At 41.7% G+C, this 26,987-nt stretch overlaps 1 protein-coding gene across 3 annotated transcripts in view; it reads left to right on the top strand.

Annotated features, from left to right (window-relative positions):
* The window catches only part of asic2 (acid-sensing (proton-gated) ion channel 2), a 296,681-nt gene that overhangs the window by 192,360 nt on the left and 77,334 nt on the right, over positions 1–26,987 (top strand). Inside the window, exon 1 of one of the 3 annotated variants that reach the window (XM_047572124.1) lies at positions 8,443–10,851. The exons of the other annotated variants lie outside the window; for them this stretch is intronic. Coding sequence (XP_047428080.1) covers positions 10,159–10,851 — 693 coding nt within the window. The 5' untranslated portion in view covers positions 8,443–10,158. Of the gene's footprint in view, positions 1–8,442; positions 10,852–26,987 lie in introns of those variants that run through there. 3 annotated transcript variants of the gene reach the window in all.

Genomic DNA, 26,987 nt, shown 5'->3' with positions numbered 1-26,987 from the left:
ATTTCGGTGGATGGTGTTGACTGTACAGAGACAGGATTTCCAGCTCTCAGCTACACTGCTGCTGCTTCTGATTCTGATGTGCACTTTGATTCAGAACGCTGTGTAGCAACATCCCACTAGTTATAAGCTATGATACGAAGCATGAAGGAAAGAAGTATTTCTTTTCTGCTGAGGTTCACACTGATGTGGCATATTCACAACATGTGTGTCTAAGGAACACAGGCCTAATTTTTATTTGTAGCTAAAAGCCATAATCACGTGGGATTGATCATATTTAGTGCTTTATATTAACTTAAGGAATTGTTACTGATTTCATCTCACATAAATTATCCTCAGGAGATTACAGAAATGAAAGTGTATTCTGTTACAGTTCTGTGCTAATCCTATTTCTGATCAGACTGGAACTTGAAAAGAAATTTATTTTTGCATATCATTTTTTTTTTTTCCTCCTTCAGCATTGGCTCTTATCCTTAAGTCATGAAAACCTGACTGGATCTAGAATTATTTTTTTAAAGTCTTTAATCTCCTGACACTATTGATCACTGACCGAGGTTCAATTTCCAAGTGTCAGATGAGTCAAAAACAGAGCAGCGTTATTTTTTTATCATGTTATCCTTCAGTTTTTCATCAAATATTTTTCTCAGTCAGGGACTTCAACAAGGCTTTGTCTTGGTTTTTGGATTCAGACGCAGGCATTTGCTTGTGCGAGAGTAAAATGTCCAAGCTGTTCATATTTTCTGTGCGTGTTTTGTCCTTCAAGTTGATACACCTGAGGCTGTATAAGTAGACTAATATGAAAGGCTAAATTATTCATTTTGGATTCTCATTGAATTCATTGATGGGCTAAATGATTATGGCACGTTTGAACTTTCTGAGTTCAGATATTTTTTTTGCATAATAAAGTTGTGTTAATGATGAAGCAATGCATATTTTATGATCTGTTTGCATTTGATAAAATGCATTCATTTCCCATTTGATCAAAATGAACTAAGTTTGTTCACTGACATTTTACCCTCAGACTTGGAAATGTCAGACTCTTATGCTGCGGTACGTCCTCTGGACACTGCTTGCTTTGAAGTCATCCCAAAATGTACTATTTTAAAAAATCTGCATCACAAATGATTGCATATTCCACAACCTGCCGTGTAACTATAAATACGTTAGAGGAATACATGTCAGAGGGTTTTCCATGGTCACATTGAAACAGCTCCTGACTCGTCCCTGTTTTTCCTGTCTTGCTTCACCTCAGCACCCTCATCTGGCCTGGCTCAGCGTCAGCTCAGTGTTTCTCCATGATATGTTCAGACTGAATCATTTGTAATTTTCTCTTATTATGCAGCAAGATGCATACACATCTAGACTGTTAAGACTTCTGTCATGTGCTATACACGGTAGAAGAAAAAGTGAATAGTCCTCCATTCAGACGTCTTTGCAGTATAGCGTACAGTGTTATGTCCAGTCTGTAACTAAAGAACACTAACACAGACACAAAATGAATGATGCTGTTTTACATGCTGAATTAATAAAAGCCATTTGAGCTTTTTGCTAACTATACACTGCTTCTTAATGCGCAGGCGTGAGAACGTTAGAGGACTTAGAGTCTTGAAGGTTACGCACAGCACGTCTGACTAATGGTCCGCCTCTCTGTACATGCTCATGCTAATCACTTCTCTGACTGATTGTCCCGCTCCGAAGAACTAATGGCGTCATTAGCTGGAACCGTTGTGGCATTCTCAGCTCTGAGATTTCAGTTCCCTTGTTGAGATTTGCTTTAGCTTTCCTTTTATTATTTAGAACATTTTTTATGGACAGGTTCATTTTGAGTCTAATGGGCTTCAATTCTAAGTACCGACGGAGTAAAATCTTGGAAAAGGCTTTTCATTAGCCTCACTGTTGCCACACCCATTTCTGTGGGTTCAGCTGGAGCTGCTGTTACCATGGAGACCTTGGGACAAATCCTGTAGACGTGACAACACAAAGAAGCCAAGCATAACTGCAGCAATACCTTGTAAAAGCAGTGCTACATTAGTACCTAGACGCTAATTGCACGTTACCACAAAGCTGCCGTACTTTCTGCAAAACGTCCTCGTGTTAATATAGCTCAAGATGGCCTCCACAACTCTATTCAGATGCAGCAGGAGCTGAATCTTCACGGTGCTGACAGCAGTGGAGTGATGTCTCACATGAACAGTCAGCTGTCTGAGCTCACAGGATCAACATGCTGCCTTACCAACTGTTCTTCTTGTGCAACTCGAATTTGGCTGATAAGTACTGAGTCACAGTCTAACACACACAAACACAAAGCTGTGAGCATGTTGTTAGGCGCACGAAGAAGAAACGCTTGTTGTGTTTTAATGGAAATCATTTTTGTTATAAAAGGCGCAGAAAAAGACATCGGCCCAACTGAACCTGTAATGGTCCAAACCATAACTCTGATGATCAGGGTCGACAAGTGTATCTGTCTCTGCTCATTATTGTTAATATATGAGTTCAATTGTTTTGGAACATCCACTAAGTTGATGGATGGTGAGTGAATTCCTTTCTGTCTATGTGTAACGGTGGCTGAGAGCTCAGTCCACTGCAACTTAAGAAAACGTGTGTAAATAGACAAGACACGCAAATTCACAAATAGCCTTCATCACTCTGACAGCATGCGCTGCAAATATTCACACCACAGCCACATTTGGAAACGCAACGCAAATAGCACTAACAATGATGAATACATTTTAAAAATATTATTACTATCATCTGCCTACAGATTCATTGTGTAATTCATCAGATTATCTAAACCAACAAAGTAACAATTAACAAATATTCCCAAACAAGATGTCGTCCCACTGATGACATCACTTTAGTATAGTAGTATCCTTTTGTGCTACCTGCACAATGTTTCTGTATCTGCTGGTGTTGTGAGCACATCCATTATGTTTCCGTATTTGGCTGTGAGGATGTCGTGACATTGATTTAGATTTTTTTTGTGTGTTTGTGTGTTTTCTTAAGATGCAGTTTGTTAAGCTCACTCAGCCACCGTAGGACGGGGCTTTATACAGCTTTGTGGGTTTCATTAGTTCATAAGATTTGCAACAATAAATCATAGCTAAAATTGCTTTTGGGTGAATAATTTGAACATCAGAAAAAGAAAAAAAAAAAGCGTTTTAGTCGCATTTTCAAGTGGAAAGAAAATCTTAAATCATGCTGAGTCTTCACAAATGCAGCAATCAGGGCGGGTTAATTACAAGTCATCCTGCAGAATTTCCTCTTTAATAACTGTTCTCACGTTCCTTTAAATAATTCAAGCAATGCGCATTTTCATGTAGTTAATCTTATGGCTGCTTGTTCCCGCTTTACTACTTCTACACTGACAAGATTAAACTACGGCTGGACAACACAATGCAGGTTTTACGTTCAGTGTTAAATATGCTGAGGTGTGGTTCTAGTTTAAAGCGCAGACTGATTTTAATAAGTACCGCGGGTCTGCTGATGGCATTGTGACCGTGGTCTGTGAAGTGAAAAGATGGCCGAGGGGAGCTGCAAAGGGCAGGAGTGTGTGTGCAGAGTGCAGCTGGGACGCTGCCAAAACTGTCAGACAGTGTTTAGGTATTGTCAGGTAGGGAAGGTTATTAGTATAACCGGAGCTGATGTTATAATCATAGAGATGAGACTGGAGCAAACAACACACCGTTTTTTTTTGTTCATGGTAAAGAAGACGCCCTTATTGAGTCGGTGATTCATTCATTCCTACCAGACCTCCATTCATACGACATGTTCACAAACGTTCTAGAAGGTTTAACTGGTGGAGTTTGAATGACGGTGGCTGTGGTGACAGTTTACTAACAGCATGGAATTATACCTGATCAGTCATAAAATAGCACTATCAAGAGCAGAGACGGAGAAAAACTGCATGAATACAGGATTCCTTTTACCTGATCACACAGCATGTCTTATATATACTATATATATATACAGTTGGCTTGTCCTTCTGTCTTTGTCCTTAAAAGTAAAGCCTCAGTTAATTCATAAAGACGATAACTCTGTCCCGCTTCAAGGAGCTTGAGGCATTTTAAAGATGGACAACACGGATTTTTGTAACATCATTGAGTCGCTGCTCTTTAATAATGGAACAAAATGAATACATTATTTAATTTTCTTACCATCAATTGGCATTTTTTTTCATTAAACTATGCAATTGTAATGTTTTTTGTGACCACAGAGATTCATTAAAAACGTGTCGGGATCACCTTTGGAACAGTGTGTTGTAGTAATAATGCAGGATGTGCTGCAGCCTCCGGGCCTCCTCGGGCCATCAGGCCTGGAGTCAGTTCCCTTTCTCTTCCATTGATTAAGCTGAAAATGAAAGGAATCTGCTCCTCATTTGGTGCCGATTAGGTGCTCATCCTCAATTTTATTTGGTGTTGAAAAGATAGTTAAACTTCTAAACAAAAGATCATTTTAGATTTACATAGTGAAAATCCGACTTAATAGTTGACGTTTGGTTATTTTTAATAGTATTCTTGTTGTTTTGTACTCAATGCTTTTCACATGCTTCCTTCCATTCGTAGTGATCTCAACAGAGGTCATTATGGCTCTTGTAATTCGATATTATTTAATCTGAATTTAACTCTGGCAAGTGAAGCTGAGTTTAAAATGCTGCTGAAGTCAGTCACAGCACAGACTGAAGTAATCTCTATTCACCTGCTCTAACTCATTAAATAAAAGTGACTTCTCAGCCCTTTCTGTTTAACTCTGAGAAGGATTTTTTCCTTTTCTGCCTCAAGCAAGCTCAGTCAAGTTTCTCCATCACGGTTAAATATTCCACTTTGCCTGCAGAGGCGTTTTCCTTTTTTCTTTTTTTTTTTTAATTTCCTTTGAGTTATGTCACCTCCTCCCAACAGAACAGACATCTGTACTTGTCTACTGGTGGAATGAACTCCGCCGTGCTTTTTCTTGTTCTCCGTGTGAGTCAGAGTAAAACGTATAATCAAAATACCCGTGGTCGAGTTCAAGGGGCACCTGCTGTAATAAGTTCTAACATAATAGAACATATGTATCATATGCAAAATGAAATAGTGACAATTCGGTTAAAATGAAATAGTAAGCTCACCTTGTTATTATTCATACAGCAGAGTCACAATTACACAGCTCATAAAATAGGAAAATGAAACACAAACATTTACTAATATTCTTGATGTGGTTATAGTATATCAGATTTTTTTTAGCTTGTTCTTCTGCACACAAAATATTTATTGCTGCTTCAAATTGAACTGTCCATAGTATATTATAGAATAGTATTAATGAGGATCCAAAACAATGGCGTAACTAATGCAGCATGCTGTGGTGGGAATACAAGCACATGGTTATTTACAGGAAAGCTGTCAGGTTTACAATAGATGAGTGTTTCTCAATTCCGGTCCTCGGGACCCACTGCCCTGCATGTTTTCATGTTTCCCTCCTCCAACACCACACCTGACTGAAATGAATGGCTCCTTATCAGGCCACTGCAGAGCTTGATGACGAGCTGATCCCGAGCACCGGAATGGAGTAACACTGGTTGAGAAACGCTGGTTTAGAGAGAGATCTGGAGAGATCCAGTATAGATAGTGATTTTTAGATCTGCCTCCATCACCTACGTCATCTGCATTATGTTCATGCAGATTCAGCCATTAGTTTAAGGTTATGTCTGGAACAGAAAATGAAAAGATGCTGATTACTGCCTGTGTCTCACTATACTTTGATAGGTAAAGATAGTGATGATTGCAGTTGAGCTGGTCACAGAAGAGCGCTGAGGCACATGTTGTTATCAGTGACAGCCGCTCCACAATGATGGACAACCCTGAGGAAAAACCTCCACTATCACATTACAAAGGAAGCTGTTTCTAACTGGCTCTATGAACTCCAACAGCTATTAGAGGTAATGGCAATAAAATGAGTGGTCACCACGAGAAGATCCATTTCTTGACTTAATGTGCAGCTACTGACAGATTTTTTTCTTTGTATTCATTTAGAAATCAATTCCGCTCCAAGGAGGAGATGGTAGGTGGAGCTACCCAGTTTTTTCCCCTCGTCATGACAAGTGTTCAGAAAACATCCTTGTCTTTTTATATTAAGCCGGAGGTTGTAATTAGCAGCAGCCCACCTCTAGCTACATAGTTTTTATTCACCTCCCTCATCTTTCATCTACTTTCCGGGTACATGGCCTCATCTGTGCATTCACTGACAAGGTCAGCATGAAGTTTGTGTTCTCATGAATCATCTACTACTGATGCCTTCCTCGCGCTGGAGGTTCACACAAGCGCTGTTGTCCTACTATACATATTTAATCCAGCATTCTCCTTAAAAATTCTAGGCCTCATTAACATGAATCTATGAATGTTTAATTGTGGTTTACATATACAGGCAGCTCTCTCATGACCACTTTACAACTGTGTGTCCTTTGATCTGAGCTGGTGAGGTTGAAAACACACAGGAGTGTGTTATAGGAAATGCCTTGACACTGTAACTATAGAATGCTGTGTTACTGCATCGGATGCTTGAGTTGCCTATGTCTCTAATTAATCTGTGATTTCCCTTATGTTTTAGAAATGCAAATTGGATATGTTGGGCCTTTGAGCTGCTCTTTACACTGACTGCTGGACTGAGAAACCCTCTTTATGGCTCCAAGCTAATTATTCAGCCTGTGGATCCAGGCTCTGGAAGGCTGCCTCAAACTCTGGCTGCAGGCTGTGTGTGCGTGTGTATGTGCGTCCCATTGTAGCATAAAGCTCGCGTTGGAAGAGATAAGTGTATGTGATTGCATTTGACATCTCAACACCGTTTGGCCAGTTCTGCATTTCTGCGTGCTGTAGATGTGTTTTACTCTTCACATTTTCGCAGTCCAGATTGTGCTGTTTGGGAATGACGTACCCTATTGTCTTGTGTGCGTTTGCCTACGAGGACCTGGCGTTTTGGGTTCCGGCATTAATGTCTTTTGACGGTGTGAAAGGATGCTTTGAAGTTGTTTCAAGCTTTATGTTTCCCTAGTTAAAAATGTCTTTCATTACCTATTTGAAGATGAGATCACAGGGAGTTGTCAAGCAGTGTTTCAGAGCGTTCAGCCAGTTAATGAAAAGCAATGTGTTTCCGTCAAAATAATGTCAGCCCCAACCTGAGGTCGATCTTGCACCAAATGTGACATTTCGTCCCGTCGTGTTTTATTACAAAATGGTTATATTTTAATTTGGTTAGCGTTGGTGACTCAACACGTACATACACACTACTGCAAATATTATCTGATGTTGTGATAATGACTCAGAGCTGCCACACTCCGCAGGTTGCGACACAATTTAAGGACAGGGCTATATTCTGGATTTAACCTGTCTCTTACTGTGGGAACAGAGAGAATCTGTGATTAAGAAAAAAAAATACAGTATGCCACACGGGGAGAAAATGCTCTCCTGTAATTGGAAGAGGAACGCTGATGGATGCTAACAAATGATGCCTCAAATTTTATAAAGCCGTGCATTACTGTAAGGACTGAAGAAGAGCACTTACACTAAGTTGGCTCAGAAGCTTCCTGTTTACTTGTACTGATGAAGCCTCTTTTACTCTAGAGGGTTGGACAGAGATTGCCGGTTGGCTGATGCGGTATTTGGAGACCAGTAAAAACTAATCCTTCACAATTAATGTAGTGGAAAATGGTATAAAAAGTGGCTTTACATGATGAAATAAAAATGTTCTGGTAAATGATATCATTCTGCTGAGTGGGTGGTTGCTTTACACGGAGCCAATAAGGCCACGCTGCAAGATTGAAACGCTGCTCTAATCCAAGTTTTATGGAAAATAAATATGATGTGTTGTTGTGGCAGTTATTTTTCTTTGATCGATCTCCTTCATGTCATCTCTCACTTTGACCGCACTGTTCGTATGCCACAACATTAAAACCACTGCCAGGAGAAGTAAGTGACATTAACCACATCGTGACAATACAGTGTTCTGCTGGGACATGTAGCCCCCAGGAAATGGAGGAGCAAATCAAATGTGCTCTAAAATGGATAATTTCTATGCAAAGGTTTTAGGGGGGATATAATGACGGTCAATACAATGTGCAGGTCCCAGTACAAAATGTTATATATCAAAAATGCATGCTGCTTTAATATAGTCAATAAAATCTAAAATGAACACAAGACTATAACAAAAACATCACCTGCAACTGTAGTCGGTGTGCACAACTATTTTTAGTCTATCAATTACAAATGACTCAGATTTGAATGATATTTAGTTCTTCTGCCCAAAGTACTGAAGGATTAATAATGCATTAACACTGCATACTTAAGATAAAGAAGGAGATAGAGGACGTATTAAACCCTTAAATATATGTAATTTGGAATCCTAATTCACTTTTTTATTATTTTTCCTTTCCCAAAGAAATAAATGAATGAAAAAAATAATTAAAAAAACGTTTCACTACAGCTGAAAGCACGGAGCAGTCCATGTACTGCATGTGCACAGCGGTTCCTCATCACGCCGTGGCTGTACTGCTCGGCAGCAGCAGCAAACAGACAGAGGGGGGCGAAGGACAGAGCGAGTTAGCACACAGAGAGAGACAGGCGCTCTCCTCAGTGACGGGCTCACCGGCTGCATGGACGGAGCTGTGGCGCAGGAGGAGGAGAAGAGGTGCAATAAGGGGACAAGCTGCTTGAAAACTGGAACAAACAGAGGAGCAAAACGCCGGAGACCTCAAAAGAGGGAGGAGGGGGAAAGCAGAGCGATCTAGAGGGATCACAGAGGGGAGAGAAGTCATTCAAAGCGGGCAGAGGGAGCACGCTGGATGGAGCTGACAAGGACACAGAGGGAGGAAAGCGCACAGAGGAGCCTTTGCTGACGGGTAGAGAAGCCAGGGAGTGCGTGCACAAAGTGGAGAAGAAGAAGAGGAGGAGGAGAGGGAGACCGACAGGAGGTCGAGCTTACGGGGCTTGACTGACACAAGAGAGGAGAGGAGGAGGAGGAGGAGCGTGAGTGCAAGTTGATGGATTTGATTTGGAGAGAGTATTTTTAGAAGGAGGAGAGGAGACATGAGAGGAATATTGAGATTGGGGATGCTGTGTCTGAGAGGGGAAGAAAAAAATGGGGAGTGAGGAGAAGAAGAAGAAGAAGAGAATAACAGGAGCCAGATAAAGGGGGAGATGTTGAGATCAGAGTGTGACAGAACAGATTACCTCTGGTCTGGTTTCCCACAGGAAGCTGCTGTGAGTGTGTGTCCGTGTATGTGCAAGAGTGCCTCGCTCTCTACGTGAAAGTGTGTTGTAGTATGTTTCCTACTGTGGCTGTGGTGCTGAGAAGCTGGTCCTTGACGAGATGAAGCTGCCCCGTGTTTACCTGCTGGACCTAATAACAGACTGAAGTCGAGTGCCGGGAGAGGAGACGAGCAGATCGCTGACATCACGGAGAAGTCAAGGCATCGAAAGTGGGACAGAAAACAAATGAGCACGGGAGACTTTTGCGAATTCAATTAAAGCTCATGCTTAATAGTGGAAGGAGCTGATCGCTGGCTCTGGCTGACGAACACTTTCGCAAGCCAGCGAATCTCAAAAACACATACATAACTCAAGAAAAGAAAGCACGGCGTTGGAAGGAGGCGAGCTCTACTCCGACAGACTGCACCGCACCAACCAATTCCCTTGACTGTTGTCTCATTATTTTAATTACCTACCCTTCTTTCATTTGTTTTCGTCCTCTGTGCTTAGCCCTCGGTATTTTGTATTCTATCCTCTTCTCACTCCCTCTCTCTTCCCCTCCCTCTTCCTCATGCCTTTGCTTTCTCTGTCTCATCCTCTCGTGTTCACTGTCACACTAACTGCGGTGGATGCTCGAGTCACTCATGTAGAAGACACCTTGCTTGGAGCACATTTGCCTAGCTGATTCTTTTCTCTTCCCCTGCTGAGCTGGATGATTGGAGCACTGTCAGACTGAGAGAACAGGACAGATGACCAACAAGTAGCTGCTGTTGAATTCATCCGAGCTTCTAAAAGAACCAGGAGACGACTACTTCAATACACACAGATTTCCATGAGAGTACTGTGAGGTGTGCGTGTCATACTGTTATAGTTCTATGGGTCAGTAGTTTTGTATGACCAAACACGTATCCATGTGTGGATTACAGTAGTGGAATTATCCTGGAGCTACATGTGGGCCGCAGACCCTGAGGCCTGGCTGGGAAATGAAGCCTTTCCCGCAGCTTTAGGCGTGCTGTGGGCAACTATGGCCTTGGAGGGGCACTGTCTCCGGAGGGGATCGCCGGCCATGATCAGAAAGGGTCGTCAGCGGCGTCGTACAAAAACAACTCTTGCTCAGGTCACTTCCACTTTGCTGTCAAGGACACGCCTACACGGCCTGCGGCATGTTTGCGTCCCCGGCGGTTCTGTAGGCCGCAGGGCCTTCTGGCTGCTGGCCCTCTGCACCTCCCTGGGGTTGCTCGTATCCTGGTCCTCAAACCGCCTACTCCACTGGCTTTCCTTCCCCACGTACACACGCGTCCACACCGAATGGGCCAGAGAGCTGCCATTCCCCGCAGTCACTATCTGCAACAACAACCCCATCCGCCTCTACAAACTTACTAAGAGTGACTTGTATTTCGCCGGCCACTGGCTGGGCCTGCTTCTGGCCAACCGGACAGTGAGGCCCATGGTTTTAGACTTGCTTCAGGAGGATCATCTGACCTGGTTCAGGAAGCTGTCAGACTTCAGGCTCTTTCTGCCGCCTAGAAACTTTGAGGGAACCAACCTGGAGTTTATGGACAGACTCAGCCACCAACTGGACGACATGCTCCTCTCGTGCAAATACAGAGGAGAGCCCTGCGGCGCTCACAACTTCTCTTCTGTAAGTTCAATTTCTTTCTTTGGAATTTTTATACTCTGCCAGCATACTACAGTCCAGTAGCTCCTCTTGTGCCTTTCCTTTACAGTCATCTAAGCCCAAACATCAACTGAAGTGTAGAAAGTTACAAGGATATATGCGTCATGCTGAGTCCCCATAGAGGTTCATTAAGTTATCTTTAGGACATTCTCTTACATTACTGTTAGCCTCAGGCTATGAGGCTGTAAAGACGGATATCCCAGGCATACATTCTTTTCAGGCTCAAATAACTCATTGGAAAGTTGCCTAAACAGCAGCTGTGCATAGCTACAACCCCTAAATATCAAACAGATTGTTTTACGGCACAGTGCAGCCCTCTCCCAGGGGAGTTTTCAGACTCTGTGTCTGACTGCTGTCAAATCAGACTTCTTTTTCTGGATGTTTGTATCATGTGCCCACGTTTAAGGGCTGCCGTGGCATGCTTGAACAGTTGCAGATGTTTTCTCCACTGTAATAGGGAGGCTCAAACTCTGCTTGAAACTCCTTTGGTCCTTTCAGTTTATTCTCCTTTCTCTCCGATGTGGGTAATGAAGAAATACCTACGTAAAGGTATTGATGGTGGTTATTGGAGTTTGTTGCTCTGTATGTTTCACCAACCCAAACAAATGAATAGTAGGCTATGCAAAGTATTATTTGCAGCTGAGTTTTCGCCAATAACCATTGTATTTGCATAGCTAGCCGTCAACTTCTTAGCAGTGTGTCACACACACATTTTAATTGAATTCCAGGTAATATACAGGATGGGTTTAATGCTTGAGAAAGTGGACATCTATACACCAGTTAAAGGGGAACACCACAGATTGTATACAACACATCAAAGTCTGCTGACAGGTCTTGAGAGCAGCTATAGCACATGATGGGGAAAAAGCTGCCCACTTGTTGACACACATTGTTCTTTTAGAGGAAGCTGATCAGACAAATTGCCTCCAGTGATATGACTTCAGCAGGGACTGAAGACAACATGAAAAGGAGCTCCGAAGTAGTTGGCCTTATCAGGAGTCCGTAGCTGAGTAATTTTGAATAAGCCCCTACCAGCATGACACACTGAAAGTGCTGGCTAAACTGTCGTCGGTTAAATGGCATTGTCGGGAGTGCAGGCTCCAGGTTTTCGACAAGAAAGAAGAGAGCATTGAAAGAAAGTGATCATTTCTTTTTGAGAGTCTTATGGAGCGTATGGAAGTCGTGTTTTTTATGGCTTTCTTTATGGCTTTCTATTCATTTTCTCTCATCTTCTGTTTCTCTCTCTGTGATATACATTATAACCAAACAAACATTAAGCATTCAAAAGGTATTCCTGCTTGCTTCATCCAGTCATTTATATGCATTTGTAAGTTCATTTTAGGCTTCAGAGATCCTGTGCGCAAAGATAGTGGAGCGTGGGGATAGTGTCTCTCTCACAAGCTGAGTAGAATAGTAATAGATTGTTCTTGCCAGCCACCTCCTGTGAACATTATGGGTTAGTACCCTTTTTTTTCCATCCATATCAGTAATGTAGCACTGGCAGGGCCTTCATGTGGAAGTGTTTGTACCATGATCAAAAGAAAAGTCCCAGTGACCCACGGTTGCTATGTTCAACAGGGGAAATGATAGCTGCAGATCTAAAGCCTGTGGTACCAACAATCTATACTTTTCTCTTTTTTCCAGGTCTCTAACTCTTTCTGTGATGTGGTGTGAGTGAGCAAAGGTGCAATTTCTTATTTTGTTTAATTTAATCGCTTAAATGTCAGACTTGATTGTTGTTGACATAATTTAATAAAAAAGAAAGAGTCTCATTATTTTTTCAGCTCGGTTAAGTGGCACTGCTCTTTTTAGTCCGCTTTGTCTTTGCCCTCGGTCAAAAAGAGTGTGAAGTACACCAGCCCACTCTGCCATGCAGACAGTGTGCATAATTAGGATGAAGCCCTCATGCTAATATCCATTAAAATTTTTAGAAGAAAACAGTCATTTCAATAAAGAGAGAGATGCATGACCTCTTTTTAAGAGTTCTACAGGGCTGGAAAAGTATTCTTTGTTTGTTGATGCTTTCTCAAGTTAGTATTCACAGATGGCATTCTGTATCAAGGCTTAGCATCAGCTCGTCTGGAATCACTATATTAATGTCAGCATTTGACCGTGTAAACTGTGCACGAGGATCAGAGTGCAGCAGTTCTTCCAGGATTTATCACATTTAATATCTGAATACCCTAACAATGGATCAAACTGTTGAAATTGTCCAAAAAGTGCAAATGAAACTTAAACATTCTCTCAGAAATATCAATAAATACAGAGACGGTGAAGCCATGAAGGTAGCAGCACTACTACTAGTCTTCGGCATAGTTTGATTCCAAAGGAACTGAGGCCAGTTACACATATTTATCAGAAGAGACGTTTCCCTGCTTGTACTTTCTGAATATTTTGCTTGGTACATGGACAATCTGTTGGACACTATCATGTTTACTCTGCAGATCAGAGCCACACTGAAGTCCCAGTCCTGTCTTCTTTCTCATCTTGTTTTAACTTAAAGGCGGCCTCATGCCATTAACGGGGCCTTAGTGATTCGGCTAATCTCATTACCCTGCTGCAGCAAGTCAGCAAAGACTCCCTGAGGCCCACTCATTATCACTGCGTTTAGAGCACTGTCAGTCCAGGACCGAAAAGGATGCAACAACCAGATGAAACGGGATGTAGGGAACACGCGCGCATGGACGTGTGAGAATACAAATAGGTGAGTCCTTGTTTTGTGCGTGTACACGTTTGTATGCCTGGATGTGTTATTGTAATGGAGCATAAGTGAGAAATCCACTTTTAATAGGGGTGGGTTATTACAGGCTGAAGAGTACAGAAGATGCTTTGAACAGCCAAGAAGAGGGTGCTTTCAGGGGTGAGCAAGAAAAGGGGTATGACTGGAGGTTGGTCGTGAGAAAAGGCGTAGAGAAAAGAAGCATGCGGTTGGAATACAAATGGTTCCCATAATTCTGGCCAGCACCTTGCAGCAGCAGGATTTCATGGGCTGAACCTACTGTATCCCAGTGAAGTAGAAGTGGGCTGGCTAATCAATAAATCTATTAGCTCCGTGCTGTAGTTTCTGGTGGTCTATTTTGCTCCCCCATCTCCAATACTGATGTACTCTCAGCCACCCCACAGCGAGTCCCAGTAGGGAGAAACGGCAGAGCCGGAGAAACGTGCCAGGAGAGAGCAGGCAAACTGCTCCCTCCATCTGCAATAAAAGTAAGTGATACCTCATCAAACCACAGCTAGCTGAGCCTCTGTCTGTGGGGAGCAGATACACATCTCCACCCTACTTTCCCAAGCTCCATGGAAGACTAGATGACTGCACCTGCACTGATGAATTAAACAGTGCTCAATGTTGGAGAGAAGCACCTAATCACGTCCTAAGCTGAGAATGAAACAGGTGAACCTCTTTCCCTGGCACTTGTGTTCTGACTTATATTTGCAGTGTGAATTATGCAGCATTTATTTTGTTTTTTACGACTCCTATGGTTATACTGCATAGTTAAACTGGAGAGTCAATTTTGTGTTTTTCATCATAGTGATAGGTTCCTGTTGTGTTCATAGCTTGTTTCTGCTGTCTATAAATTGGCAGCCATTCCCTTCATGCAGGTTTAATTGTACCAGCTTGTGGACGTAGGTGTCAGATTCTTATTATTGTGGCATTGAGCTGTGCTTAAAATGAACCCCTAGGTTGCTTACAGGAAAGGCGATTAAGAAACTAATACTGAACTGCGCACAAAAATCTCCCAGAATCTCTTGTGATGTTTCCCTGTAATCCTTTAAGCAATTGTTGCACCTCAGCTTATTTTCCAATTTTTGATTTTCCTTCTCTTCTGTTGGTGCTGTGTGCAGAAGTGGTTGTTGCCTCTAACTGCTCTCTTCTGTCCAGCCTCTGTCTTGTGTGACCTCTGATAGAGAGGCCTGCTTTATGAAAGATGTACTAATTAAATGCATTGGTGCTTTATTAAAATGAGTTATATATATTAACAGTGGTTGTTTTCTTACTTTCTGTGTTCAGTCAGTCACTTTAGCTTCACCTGGTGCTCGTTCTGCAGCTCTTATTATTTGCACTCCGCACTGTGAAGACTAATAAGTGCACCACCCATTGACAGACGCATTTTACTTTCCACACCAAACTACAAACACAATGAAGAGACTGACGGAGGCTTATTAGCAGAAGGAAGCATTAAGGCTAACTAAAATGCCTGGTCAATCACCACAGAGCCTGGGGGGGCTGCTGAGTGAGTTTTAAGCACATTCGGATAATAATGCAGGTCTCTCCTCTCATTTGTTTCTGACCTTTTCTGCAGAATTGTGTAAGGTAACACCATAAGCTATTGATCTGGTCTATAATAAATAAGAGCGGGAGTCAGGTGGGAGCTGCAGTTCCAACCAAAGCAATCTCGTTAACGCAGGTGGCCCTGTGTTCACATGCTCCTAAACCCCAGTTCAATTTTCCCTCTTCAGAACAGATGGTGGTTTCTGAAGTGGTTTCATAAGCTCCAACTTCCAGCCCCCATATTAAAAACCTTAGCAGTACTGTGTCTTAATATGAATGACCATAGCGCTGACTATTGAAATGCCACGGCCACTGGACACGCTCGCTGTTTGACACCAAGCTTAAGGCCACAAGGAGCAGTCGCCATAATCTCCCAGTGAATTGCAAACCTTGAATGCAGATGAAAAGATGATACATTGTTAGTATTCATAAGGTCACGTTTATGCATAAACCACAAGACTTGTAAAAGGTTATGGTCTGAAATAGAAAGCTAATGGAGGCTGTTCTCATCCATGAATGCCATTATCCGGAGCTGCATCCAATCTGCGCTCCTTCTTATGGGGGAAGTTAGCGCAGAAGACATTCACATGCTCCCTCTCTCATAATATTGTTCAGAAAATCATCCGTGTGTTGGCGAGTGTTTATGCAAGACGTGCAAGGCACTGTTTGAGTGTATACGTAGGGCTTGTTTGACCTTAAGTCTTACAAGTCACTGTTTTCCCTCATGGCTCATCTCCCTCACACACCCACACACACAAACATTATGCATTAAACATATGCCAACTACTACGCCCACAGTTCAAATACATGTTCAGTCTTAGGTCATTTGGGCGATGGTGCTATCATCTCGGTATTGTGTGTATGGGCTAAAGCTAATGGAGATGATGTAAGCAACCTTTAGCACAGTAAAGATTACCCTAGAGTTGCATCAGCAACTCTCTGACATAAAGTTATCCAAACTGAAAATCTGTAGATTCACAAAGGTGAGATTTTATTATTGTAGTGGTCCGTAATCACCATAATTAAATTGACTATTTAGCTCAATGGGACTAGATGACGTTGTCGATTCCAATTTAATTGTCAGTCTGTAGGTTTGTGGATAAACATCAGGTGCTGCAGCAATAGCTCTTAATACAAATCATAAGTAGATGTCAGAAGTCAGAAGACACAATTACTGTCATGTGTTTCGACATGACAACTTTTTTTTTTCTTCCCTTTTTAAAGATAATTACTGACAACACTCATTGTAACGCAGCCACTCACATAATTAAGTCAATCACATCTGTACTGGAACCACTTAACATTTGTGTAGGTGTGTAATGATTCAATGATTGTTGTATCCCCATTTAGTTGATCCACGGTGCTAGTATTTAAGTGATAAAAACAATATAGTGACGCGTTCTTCCTTTACTGGAGATGTGAATCAAACTCTTTGTGAGCTTTTGTTAACATGTGTAATCGTGTGATTGCTCAGAGCAAGCGCATGTGTAACAAGAACAGCACCATTAATACAAACAACCTGTTAGCGCGTCGAGAAATGCTCATAGACGGCGGACAGTACTGCCAGTGTTTGCAGAACTTGTTTAGTGGATCAGTCACCATATGGGCTTCCCAGCATGTGATACTGGCTCACACACAAATACACAGGATGCTATTAGAGTGTGAAGAAATGGGTGTAGTTATCTTCCGATGCCTGTGATGTCTCCCTCACAGGAGCAGTCTTCAGTTGTTTTTCTTTCTCTTTATGTCAGAGTTTCTATCACTGTCGCTGCAGTTTTATATACAAGCTCAACCATGAAAATATTATATAAGGAGTATATATACAGGAGTAAGGAGCCAAGTATTTGGCATTTTCTACCACAATAGAAACTGACCAAGGACATATTTCCAAGTCATCCACACATGTCCTGTTTTTACACTCTGAATGTGAGATTGTCATCTATTATTATTGACTATATTAGTGTGCAGTTCATCAGATATTAGGAGGTTGAAATGAGCTAATAACAGACACTATAAGAGATGTTAGGGTGAAACTGCACCTCTGTATTAAACAACGCAAATTCCTCAGCTCTGTTGGGAAGAAAAGAGCCATAATGGCCGTGTTAGATGTAAAAAAAAAAAAAAAAAAAAAAAAAAAATGCAGTTTCACCTTTCTACAGCTGCCTTATCACACTGACAAGTATTACACCAAAACCAGATTTAATCCGAGACACATGGATCAGAATGGTGCTGGTGTCAACCTCATCAGTGTGCAGGAAAACGAAGCAGGCCTTTCTTCTTGTTCTTTTATTTTTTTATCAGATCCTGCCACTGTTTCACCCAGGAAATGTGCCTGCTGGTTGGATTTTTATGGCCCCCGGTGCAATCTGTCAAACCGATAGCAGTTCCTATGCACACCACTAGCTTTTCCAGTTCCAAAATGTAAGGAATGCACCTCCAGGAGAGAAAAACTCCTTTTCATCTTGTTTGAATCTAGATTGAGAGTGAGGGGCAACATAAGAGGAAAATGTAAACAGACATTAAAAGCTGATGAGAAGATCCGGTCTGTCTTAATTCTCTAAAAACTTCACTTTAAAGGAGGAATTGACTGAAGGATTCAGGCCTATTCACCTGACGCCTATACATTTTTCATTTGTCCATCTTTGTAGATGCCTGGTTCAAATGATTTGGTTTTAGCCACGCTGTACTCCCAGTTCTTACCTACTACATGTAAACACTACCTTCCTCTTCTGTCTCAAAGACCCATAGAACCTTCTTTCATTGTGACCCTCCCTGACCCGCCAGTAACTTGATCCATATTTTATAACTTTACCACAGATATTTCATCGTTCTGTTAGCTTGAGAAATGAAATGTGATACAGTATGTGTTACTGTTCCTATAAGCGTGTCTTTGTTTACCTTCTACACTATTAGATTAGTGGCTAAATGAACCTAGATGTCATTCTCTTTCTGCTTAGTCATCATTTCAGTAAACCTTTGATACTGGGCCCCTCAAGTGTGTCTTGTTCTGGGGGAAGCTCAGGTAAGGTAGAGGTGGTTTTGTAAGCCAGGCAGAAAAAAAGGGCAAACAACTAGGAAAAGGAGTGGGTGTCAAGAGGCAAAGAATGCAGCTAGTTTCCAGATTTAGCTTCAACAATATCAAAGAAAGAAACCTGTCTGAAATCTTGAAGTTTGGTTAAATAATTTAATGCACTGAACACGTTGTTTGTGCCTCTCCTCCAGACGTGGATATGAATAATGGAAAGACAAGGAGCAATTCATCTTACATACTTGACAGCCACCTTAATTTAGCTGTACCTTCTCATCCATATGCTGTAGTATGTATAAATATATAAACATGTGAGTAATATCTATTGTTTATCTTTTCTGTGGCTGGCACATTAAATATTCAGTAGATTTACCCAAGTTTTCAAACGGAGAAATGGCTGTGTAGTCAGTGGACGTGGACCTTCTGAGGGAGTCCTGAGGATGTTGTAAGTAAGAGTCTTTGAGGTGGCAAATGGTGCCATGAATGTCAGTGCTACTTTCAGGTCTGCTAATGCATCTATGCATCTTCTGCCACTCAAATGTATCTAAAACGATTCTATAACAATATTCATTCGTGTTTGAAGCCCTTGTTCAAAAGCTACCTAGGTTTGTCCAGTCAATGTGACAAGACTGAATGTGTGGGTCTGCTTCAACTAATTAAAAACACACGTTGAATTTGCTATTTTCTGCTGATGCATCACATAATACACTAAAAGGTGATCTTGGGAGATCTATGATCAATCCTGAGGTTGAAGTTTTGCAAAATAACCCCAAAGAGGTTAGATATTAGTTTACACAGCACTTTGATGATCCACAATGCTTCTGGGAAAATGGTTTGTGGTGAGATGAAACTTGACTCGCACCACTACCACTGGTACAAGGAGATCACAGCACTCTGTTTAGCATGACCACAAACAACTAATTGAGACCGTACCAACATGAAAACATTCAGCCAAATGTGAAGTACACTGAAAAGAACATAATGATTTGTGGCTGCTGACTCTGAGCCTGGGCAACTTGCCACAATGGAAAGAGAAATGCGTTCCCAAGTTTATCAAGGTATTTTAATCCCACAATGGCAGCCTGCCAGCTGCATTTCAGTAGAAGATACTTGATGCAGCAGGACAGTAACCCTAAATACTTAAACAGGGGACTAATGTGTTAATTTAAAATGTGTCCTGGGCGATCCAATCACAAGTGGTGAGCTTTAAGTACAGGGTTAATTCCTTGAGCAATTTCTTTGAATGATTAATATAGTGATTCTGATTCTGAATTTACCCAAGATGCATTAACCTACCAAGCTTTTGTTTGGTGTACATTTTTAATTTAGGATTAGTAGGACTTGATACGTATAAAAACTAAGCACCATGTTTGAACTGGAAATAGTAGCTTTAAAAAAAATGTCCTCATATGTAGACACTGGGATTATTTCATTATTTATATTATAATAAAGTCACCAATGTGTGACAAAATACAAAACTGTTTATTTTAATGCATGAACATGGCTGAACAAAGAAGGGTTACAAGCAATGAAGTCCCAGCGTCCTCAAACGAGTACTTGCTAAATAGCGATGTTGTAGCTCACCGCTATTGATAAATTTGTTAAATTTGTGCATCATATCAACCTAGAAACATGAATAAGCATAAATAAGTTTCAACCATAAAAAATAGTGAGGTTTTGTATCTCGTCTGTTGAATTGATCCGAAGAAATGATAACTATCATGCTTTTACACCAACTAGTGTATTAACCCTTTCCTACCACTAGAGGACGGACTAAAGCGTCCACTAATGAGGACAACAGGTTTAATGAAGCAGAATAAGCTGCAATAAAACCTGAAACTTCATGTCTCCAATGAGGGCGCGGGGTCTCAGGATGTTAAGGCAGATCGTGTTACTCAGACCACATTTGGAGGTGGTCGAGGCTGCTTGTGTCCACATTCGTTCAGTAGTGGCGTTAGTTTACTGTATTTTCACACTAATGACCGTCGTTATGTCTTTATTTATCTTTATTACAGGGGATTTATTCGCGGCTGCAAACAGCTCAGCAGTGACAGTTCCCTGCCAGGACACTTTGATGGTTATAGTTATGATCCCAGCTTTGTGTGGGTCTCTAAAATAACCTAAAGACGGAACAAACAGTCAGCGTTGGTGTTTCTGAAACATTAGTAGGTAGTAATAATTTACACACTGCAGAAGTTTGTTCCTTCTATGCCACAAATGATGCCGAGTTCCATTTGCATACAGAGCACAAAACTGCAAGTGGTAAGTGTTTGCTGGAATAATTTATTCCTCATTTATTCCTTCGTTCCTGACACAGAGAATAGTAGAGGCATTAAAGATATTTCCACTGTGGAGATGATAATTATGTTATCAAATTATCTCACATTAAGTGGACCTCTGTTTTTTTTTTTTTTTTTTTTTTTTTTTTGGCCTTCTTATTGTTGTTTACAAGACGTATTTCATAAAAATGTCACCGACATTTTAGCAAGTGATGTCAAAATAGACATTTTTTTTCGCTGCAGGCATTTTGATGTGTCGCAGTAGGGAAAGTGCATGTTTTAAATGGTATATGCCGCTCAGAGGAGGGTTTGCTTTTGTGCATGCTGGTTCACTGTCATTCCTTACTGGGACACTTAATGGACCAGAGCCTCTGTTAATACACCTGTGACTTCCCCTCTGTTACAAGACCAAATGAAGGCTCTATGAACAGTGTTACCATGAGGAGAAAGGCACAACGCCTCAGCATTATTTCACTCTGTCTCAACCAGTTGAACAGAAAACCGTGTCACCCCCCACTAACAACACTGTGTTGCCAGATGCCACAGGACACCCTCAGAAGGTCAATGTCCATTCTCTGAAGAGTCACAACCAAAGACCTACACAATTAGGAAGGCGGTCATAATGTTATGCCTGATCGTTGTACGTTGCCTTTTAAGAAAGCAATGACTCTTTATACCCCTCTGCTAAAATTCTAGTTAATATTTTAATATTTAAGTGCAGTTTTAGTTTACAGTGCCCAAGAGCCCAGTTTTATATTATTTATGTTTTATTTATTGAGCACATTAATTAATATTTTAAAAAAAATAGCATTGCAACTGAATATTCCTTCTACACTTACATTATTACCCTATTAATATTTTATCAGTGGCAGTTCTCTTAAGATGATGATAATAGGTTTGTTATCATGACATGGCTAATTGTGCTCATAAAGCCGTGTAGGTTAATTCCATCATGGATAATGGTTGTAAAAACTGAAGCCGCGTTTCTTTCTCTCGAATGTGAGTGTTCCCAAATGCAGACGGAGCGTTTCTGAGACAGCTCGCATTAACTCTGCCGCACTGTAACTGTGCTCCCACACTGCTCGCCTCAATAAACGAGACCCAAGACTCACCTTCACATAAATGCTGTTTTCTTTACAGTGTGCAGCCAAAGCTTTTCGCAAAAAGACAAAAAAAAAAAAAAAAATGTGTGTGTAATGGGAGACGCAAAGTTCTAGTGAGAAGCATTTCCAAGATAGATGGAGCTGTAAAGAAGGGGGACAGAGGGGCGCAGTGTCACATTGGCCTTCAGAAACTCATCAGCATTATAGTCCACACCCCCTGGCACTGTGGGCACAGGTGGCACTGGCTCATTACTCAAACCCCTATGGCCTATCTTTTGTGGGTAACGGGAAATATAGAGTCCTATTAGCACCTCCCCTGCTGCGGCATGCTGTATTTGTGTGGGTCAGGACTTGTGTGGGAGGCTGCAACAAAGAAACAGCCAGAAAATTGAGAAAATATCACATACTGTATTTCAAAGACTGAACGGACTTCACAGTTTGTTGAAAATTTTCCCCTCAGATTGGAGAAATCTGCATTTCCTCTAATTATCTACGGTGAAAGCTATACAGGCTACGTAAATGGGGCTCTTGACTATGTGACCCACCAATCTACTTGTGTTTCTGAGTGCGTTTTATGCAGGATGTGTAAATATAGAAGTGTGCAGCGAGGGAGAAAAACAAACAAGCACACAGGTAAAAGTAGACACTGTATGCGCAGAAATAAGGCAGGGAAAGTTTGTTAGATTTGCTTAGATTCAAACCTGGCAAGATCAAAGCATTTTTTGTTGTTGTCGCTCCCTGTCATGCTTTTGCAGACATGTACACGTGACATCGTCAGGGACGCTATTAGTAAAGAACGCTCAGCACGGTAACGCTGAGAAGCCCGCGTTGGCATCTGATGTGTCCAAACATGCAACAGCTTCACTGTCAGAGCAGCCGTGTTGTTGGCATCCATCAGAGTCTCTGGTGTTGTCAGACTGTAATCATTTTTCCTTGAGTTGTATAGGTACCACATGTTGTTGAGATTTACTCCTCACACACAACCAGAGTAATGAACAAGACCGTAGTAGTGAGGAAAATAGTGGAACCACACAACAAATTTGACAGGTTTAGCATTAAAAGATGAAACATTTATCACGTTAAATCAATATTATGTTTGTTCCCTTCCCTCATTGCTGACTGCGCTCATAGTCCCAAACACATGAGTTATTTACACGGGCTTGATATGAATGTTCTAGTACGAGACTGAAGACGCATACGTGAATACAGATTCCTGGGTTTTTTTTTGAAAGTAGCGTATAGCCATCAGCAGCAGAACCAAAGCATCCAACAAACCTGAAATTAAACATTTAAATCCAATGTTCTCCTTGCTTTCACCCCGCTGACAGGAAGCTACACAGAAGAAAACGTTTCTTCAAAGTGTCTGTAAAATATACATGTGAAGTGGCTGAGCTCAGGAAGCACGATGTGCCAGTCAGTCAGCGGAGGCAGGCAGTGTCCATTAGGAGTACAACTGTTTAAACCTCTATATGTTCAGGCTTCAATAACATCCCTCACCAAATTAAATGTAAACGCAGTGCAGCAGTTTATCAGCCATGTCAGTACACCTCCGTCTTTTGTTTTCTGTTGGAGGCCTCTTATACATTTTATTAAATTTACTCCCTGGATCGGCACACGGTGTATAGCATATGGTCGGGAAGCCATTGTGTGTCCAGGTATGCGTCCCGTTTTTGGAATACCACATTACAGAAAGTCTGATTATTATTATAGAAATATACATTATTAGAAAAACCAAAATATATTAAAAGTACAGTAACATGCAGTTTCATGATTGCACTTCAGCTCGTTCTAAAGCTTCATTGAACTAAAAGAGCTGCTGTATTCTACACTCTGGACCATTTTCAGAGGCCAATATAAAACCTGGGCTGATTACTAATCACTAGCTTGCCTTGGTTCTGGTCACATAAGGACAGCATGCACCAGTACCCTCTCCCTTCACTCTGTATTTCAATCTGTTGTCCTCATCACCTCTTCACTTCCCCCAAAGGCATTGTGATTTGCAGAAAGTGCGGTGGTCCTGACAGCAGTGTGAAGCAGAGGCCAAGCTGTCCTTCTGAAGGGCAGGTGCTCCTGGCCCTTAGGGGACTTTCTTGGACAGAGGACAAGGGGGAGGACTCGTTACCCCTCGTGGTGATGACAGTTTTATAAACGCTTTAACCAAATGCACTAAGAGACAGAAAAAAGCTGAAGCCCAGGAGCATGAATCGGGCTGGCTGTGCGACTGTGCAGAGATGAGCCAGAGTCCTGGAGGGAGCACCCAGGAGTGGCCAGAGTCTCTGCTGGCTTAACCCAGCCATGTCAAAAGTCTCTCTGTAATCACACATGACCAGAGGACAAATTCACATTTTCAAAGTCAAGCATGCAGAATGAAAATCTGTCTCTGTCATGTTACCATTACTGATCGGCAAAATGAAAACCTCGCTGGCTTCATTTGTTTTTTGGTTGTTTTTTTTTGGGTTGTTTTTTGCCTACGTCACTTTGCCGTGTTCTGTGCCAGTGGGAAGACGCCGTGTCCTGGTGAGTTTTGCACCTGGCCATGGTGGTTTTCCATAGTTGTTCATGTATGAATACTTTCTCTCTCAGAACACCGTGCTACAATTTCAACTAGTTTCAAGCAGTTATCGGCCTTGGCTGTTTCTATGTGGATGTTATTTTAATTAGAATCTGTGTGGGAGGAGGCATTATTCATAAATCAGACATGTTTAAAAAATAATGATAATGCATGGATGTATTCCAGATAGCCTTTTCGTCACGTTTTTCCTCCCCCATCATCATAACAAAAAAATTAAATCGGTTGAGGAATTATAAGGTCTTCTGCATAAATCGGAATGGCTAAGATGCATCGGCTTGATTTGCCAGCTCCTTTAACAGCCTGAAAGCGGCACTGACATTCCATCATTTGCCGCGGTCGTGATTGCATTTTACACTGATTACAGTTGAGCAGCGGGAGCCGTTGGACTACATAACCAAAGATCATTTAACAAAAGACGTTTGAAGTCTTAGTTAGACCCTTGTGTTTTGTCTCAGTTGAGGCGCGGCAGTGAGAAAAAACTTGGTCTTTTTGTGCAGATGGATGGATTTTTATAGATGTCTGTCTGCGTATAGTTCTGCTTCAGTGTGCTACCGGTGACACAGCCTATATTAAAAGTAGTTTTCTGCTTGATAATTAGCTGAGAATAAATGCTAGTTCCTTCCAGTACATAATGAAGCATTACTTTAAATTAGAAAACATTTGACTGGGGAAAGCTGTAGCAGACATTAATCGCCTCCTCTCCTGTCCTTAATGACGCAATCAAACCAGATGCTCTGATTCAAGGTGTCATCTGCCATATTTCTGAGAAAATGACAGGTTTCAGGAAAACAAATCCTTCGTCTCAGTTTCTTATAAGCAGGCGGCAGCGTGTGTTTCTTCCCTGGCAAGGCTGACTTCTCACATATTTGTCCTCTTTGGTTTCGCTCTGTTCTGCTTTTCATTTTCATTTTTCACCTCTGTTTCCTTCTCCCTGTCAGCTTGACTTAGCATCACAAATGGGCAGCATGTTTCCGAGCGCTGAATGTGTGACAGGTTGTATTTTGTCAGTCCTGTCTAAACACCCCGGCCTTCCTATCTACCCAGAGATCTCTGAGGCCGGCCGTATTTTCAGCCACCCAGCTGGCCCGTGGAGCGGTTATGTGGGGCAGCGAGCCACTGTCCTCGCCGAAGCCTCTCAAGACCACATCAGGCCGATCAAAGACGCTCGCCTTCAAAACCCTCTCCCTCCCTCGTTGAGGATGAGCTGATCCAACATGTGTGGGAAGAGAGAAGATTCAGAAAGATATGGATGTGTGGGTGGATGGCCAGATGCATTCATGTGTTTTCACATTTATGTGCGGCCCGTCTCTTTACACACCCACTATCTCTGAGTATAACAGCCACACTGGATGATTCGCACCTGATGCCGAATGCTGGATTGAAAGGGGGGGGAAGGATGGAAGCTATTCTGTAGCAAAGGAGACAGAATAGACTTGTGAGGCTACAGCCAACAGCGTATTAGCACCCTGGCTTTGTCCAACCAAAGGTAAAAGAAATCCAGCTGCACACCTAAAACACTGTCATGTCAAAAAACAGAATTATAATAATGCTTTTAGGCATTAAATAATTCGAGTGGCAGTGCTTATCTGTCATGTCTTCATCAGTCAGTCTGACTACTACATCCAATACATATTTGTCTGTTTTCACATTTGCTCTTGTGGAATCAGCTGATGACTGATTTTTTTCTTCCTCATTGTGTTTCTTTGCATACAGAGAAAAATCTTCCCGCCTATAATACATTACTGCCCGCTGGTAGCAAACAGGCAGGAAATAAATATGGTCAGAAGGTCCTGTTTTCTTTGCACGTGCCAAAGAAACATTCCTATGCGGATTATTATGAAGCCAACGAGTTGGCATAAACTATCTGGGCCGTACACCAGGTAAAACTATCCCAGCAGAATGTTGAGTGGACTTTGAGGAAACAGCTTGATATTCTATACTGCTTCACACTTTACAACAGTTCCTACTGCTCTCTGAAGACCGAGCAGAACAACGCAACTAAAGAGCCGTTTACAGAGTCAGACTTGATGGCACGCCTGGTAGTTCGGTTAGATCGATGTCTGATTACTTTACCACCACAAACAAACCGTTCTATAGTTAGTTAGGGACCAGCCTGAGACCAGCCCCACTCAAAAGTCCCTGGCCCAGTTGTTTTAGTGTGATTGCTGTGTTCACATCTTCCCAAACAAACCAAACTAAGGTGGTGAAAGCACCTTTATGTGCTTTCTTTAGCCTGTTGATTTTGTTGAACACTTAATATGAAAAAAATATCATGCAAAAGAAAAACATGTGGAAGCATGTCAATCATGTTTACTTGTCAAACATTGAGCCGAGTCTTATGACTTATTTATCCTCTATGTGTTGATGCGCTATGTGACTTTGCTGCTGACTTGCTTCATTGACAAATATCAAGCAGAGACACCCTAATTTGTAGTCTTGTAGTGTATCGCACAAAACACGGGTGGTGGGACATGCATAGAATCAGGGAGTTTTGTGTCACAGGAAAAACTCTTCATGGTGGTCTGGTTTAGTTGGTCCTCCAAACTTGTCAAATAGACTTTAATGCAACCTGACGCACTTTGTATCAGACAAATGGAAGTGAAGCAGAAGTTTAAACCGCTAAAAGTTAAACCAGCTCGAATGATTTCGAAAAGTCAAGGCTGGAAGTGGCTGAATTACGCAGGATAAATAATGTTTACTTTCTGGATTCAGCTAACAGCATGCTTTTGGGGTTTTGGACTTCACCCTCACACAAAACTTGACCGTCGTGTTCGGCCTTTTGGATAGAAAAACACTCTGCCTTTTGTGTAGTCGACAAGTTTCAACTTAGTTTGTCTCATGAGGTTAA

Source organism: Mugil cephalus, chromosome 20 (genome assembly GCF_022458985.1).
Source record: "Mugil cephalus isolate CIBA_MC_2020 chromosome 20, CIBA_Mcephalus_1.1, whole genome shotgun sequence".
Taxonomy (NCBI): Eukaryota; Metazoa; Chordata; class Actinopteri; order Mugiliformes; family Mugilidae; genus Mugil; species Mugil cephalus.
This window is presented reverse-complemented; position numbering and strand designations above follow the sequence as displayed.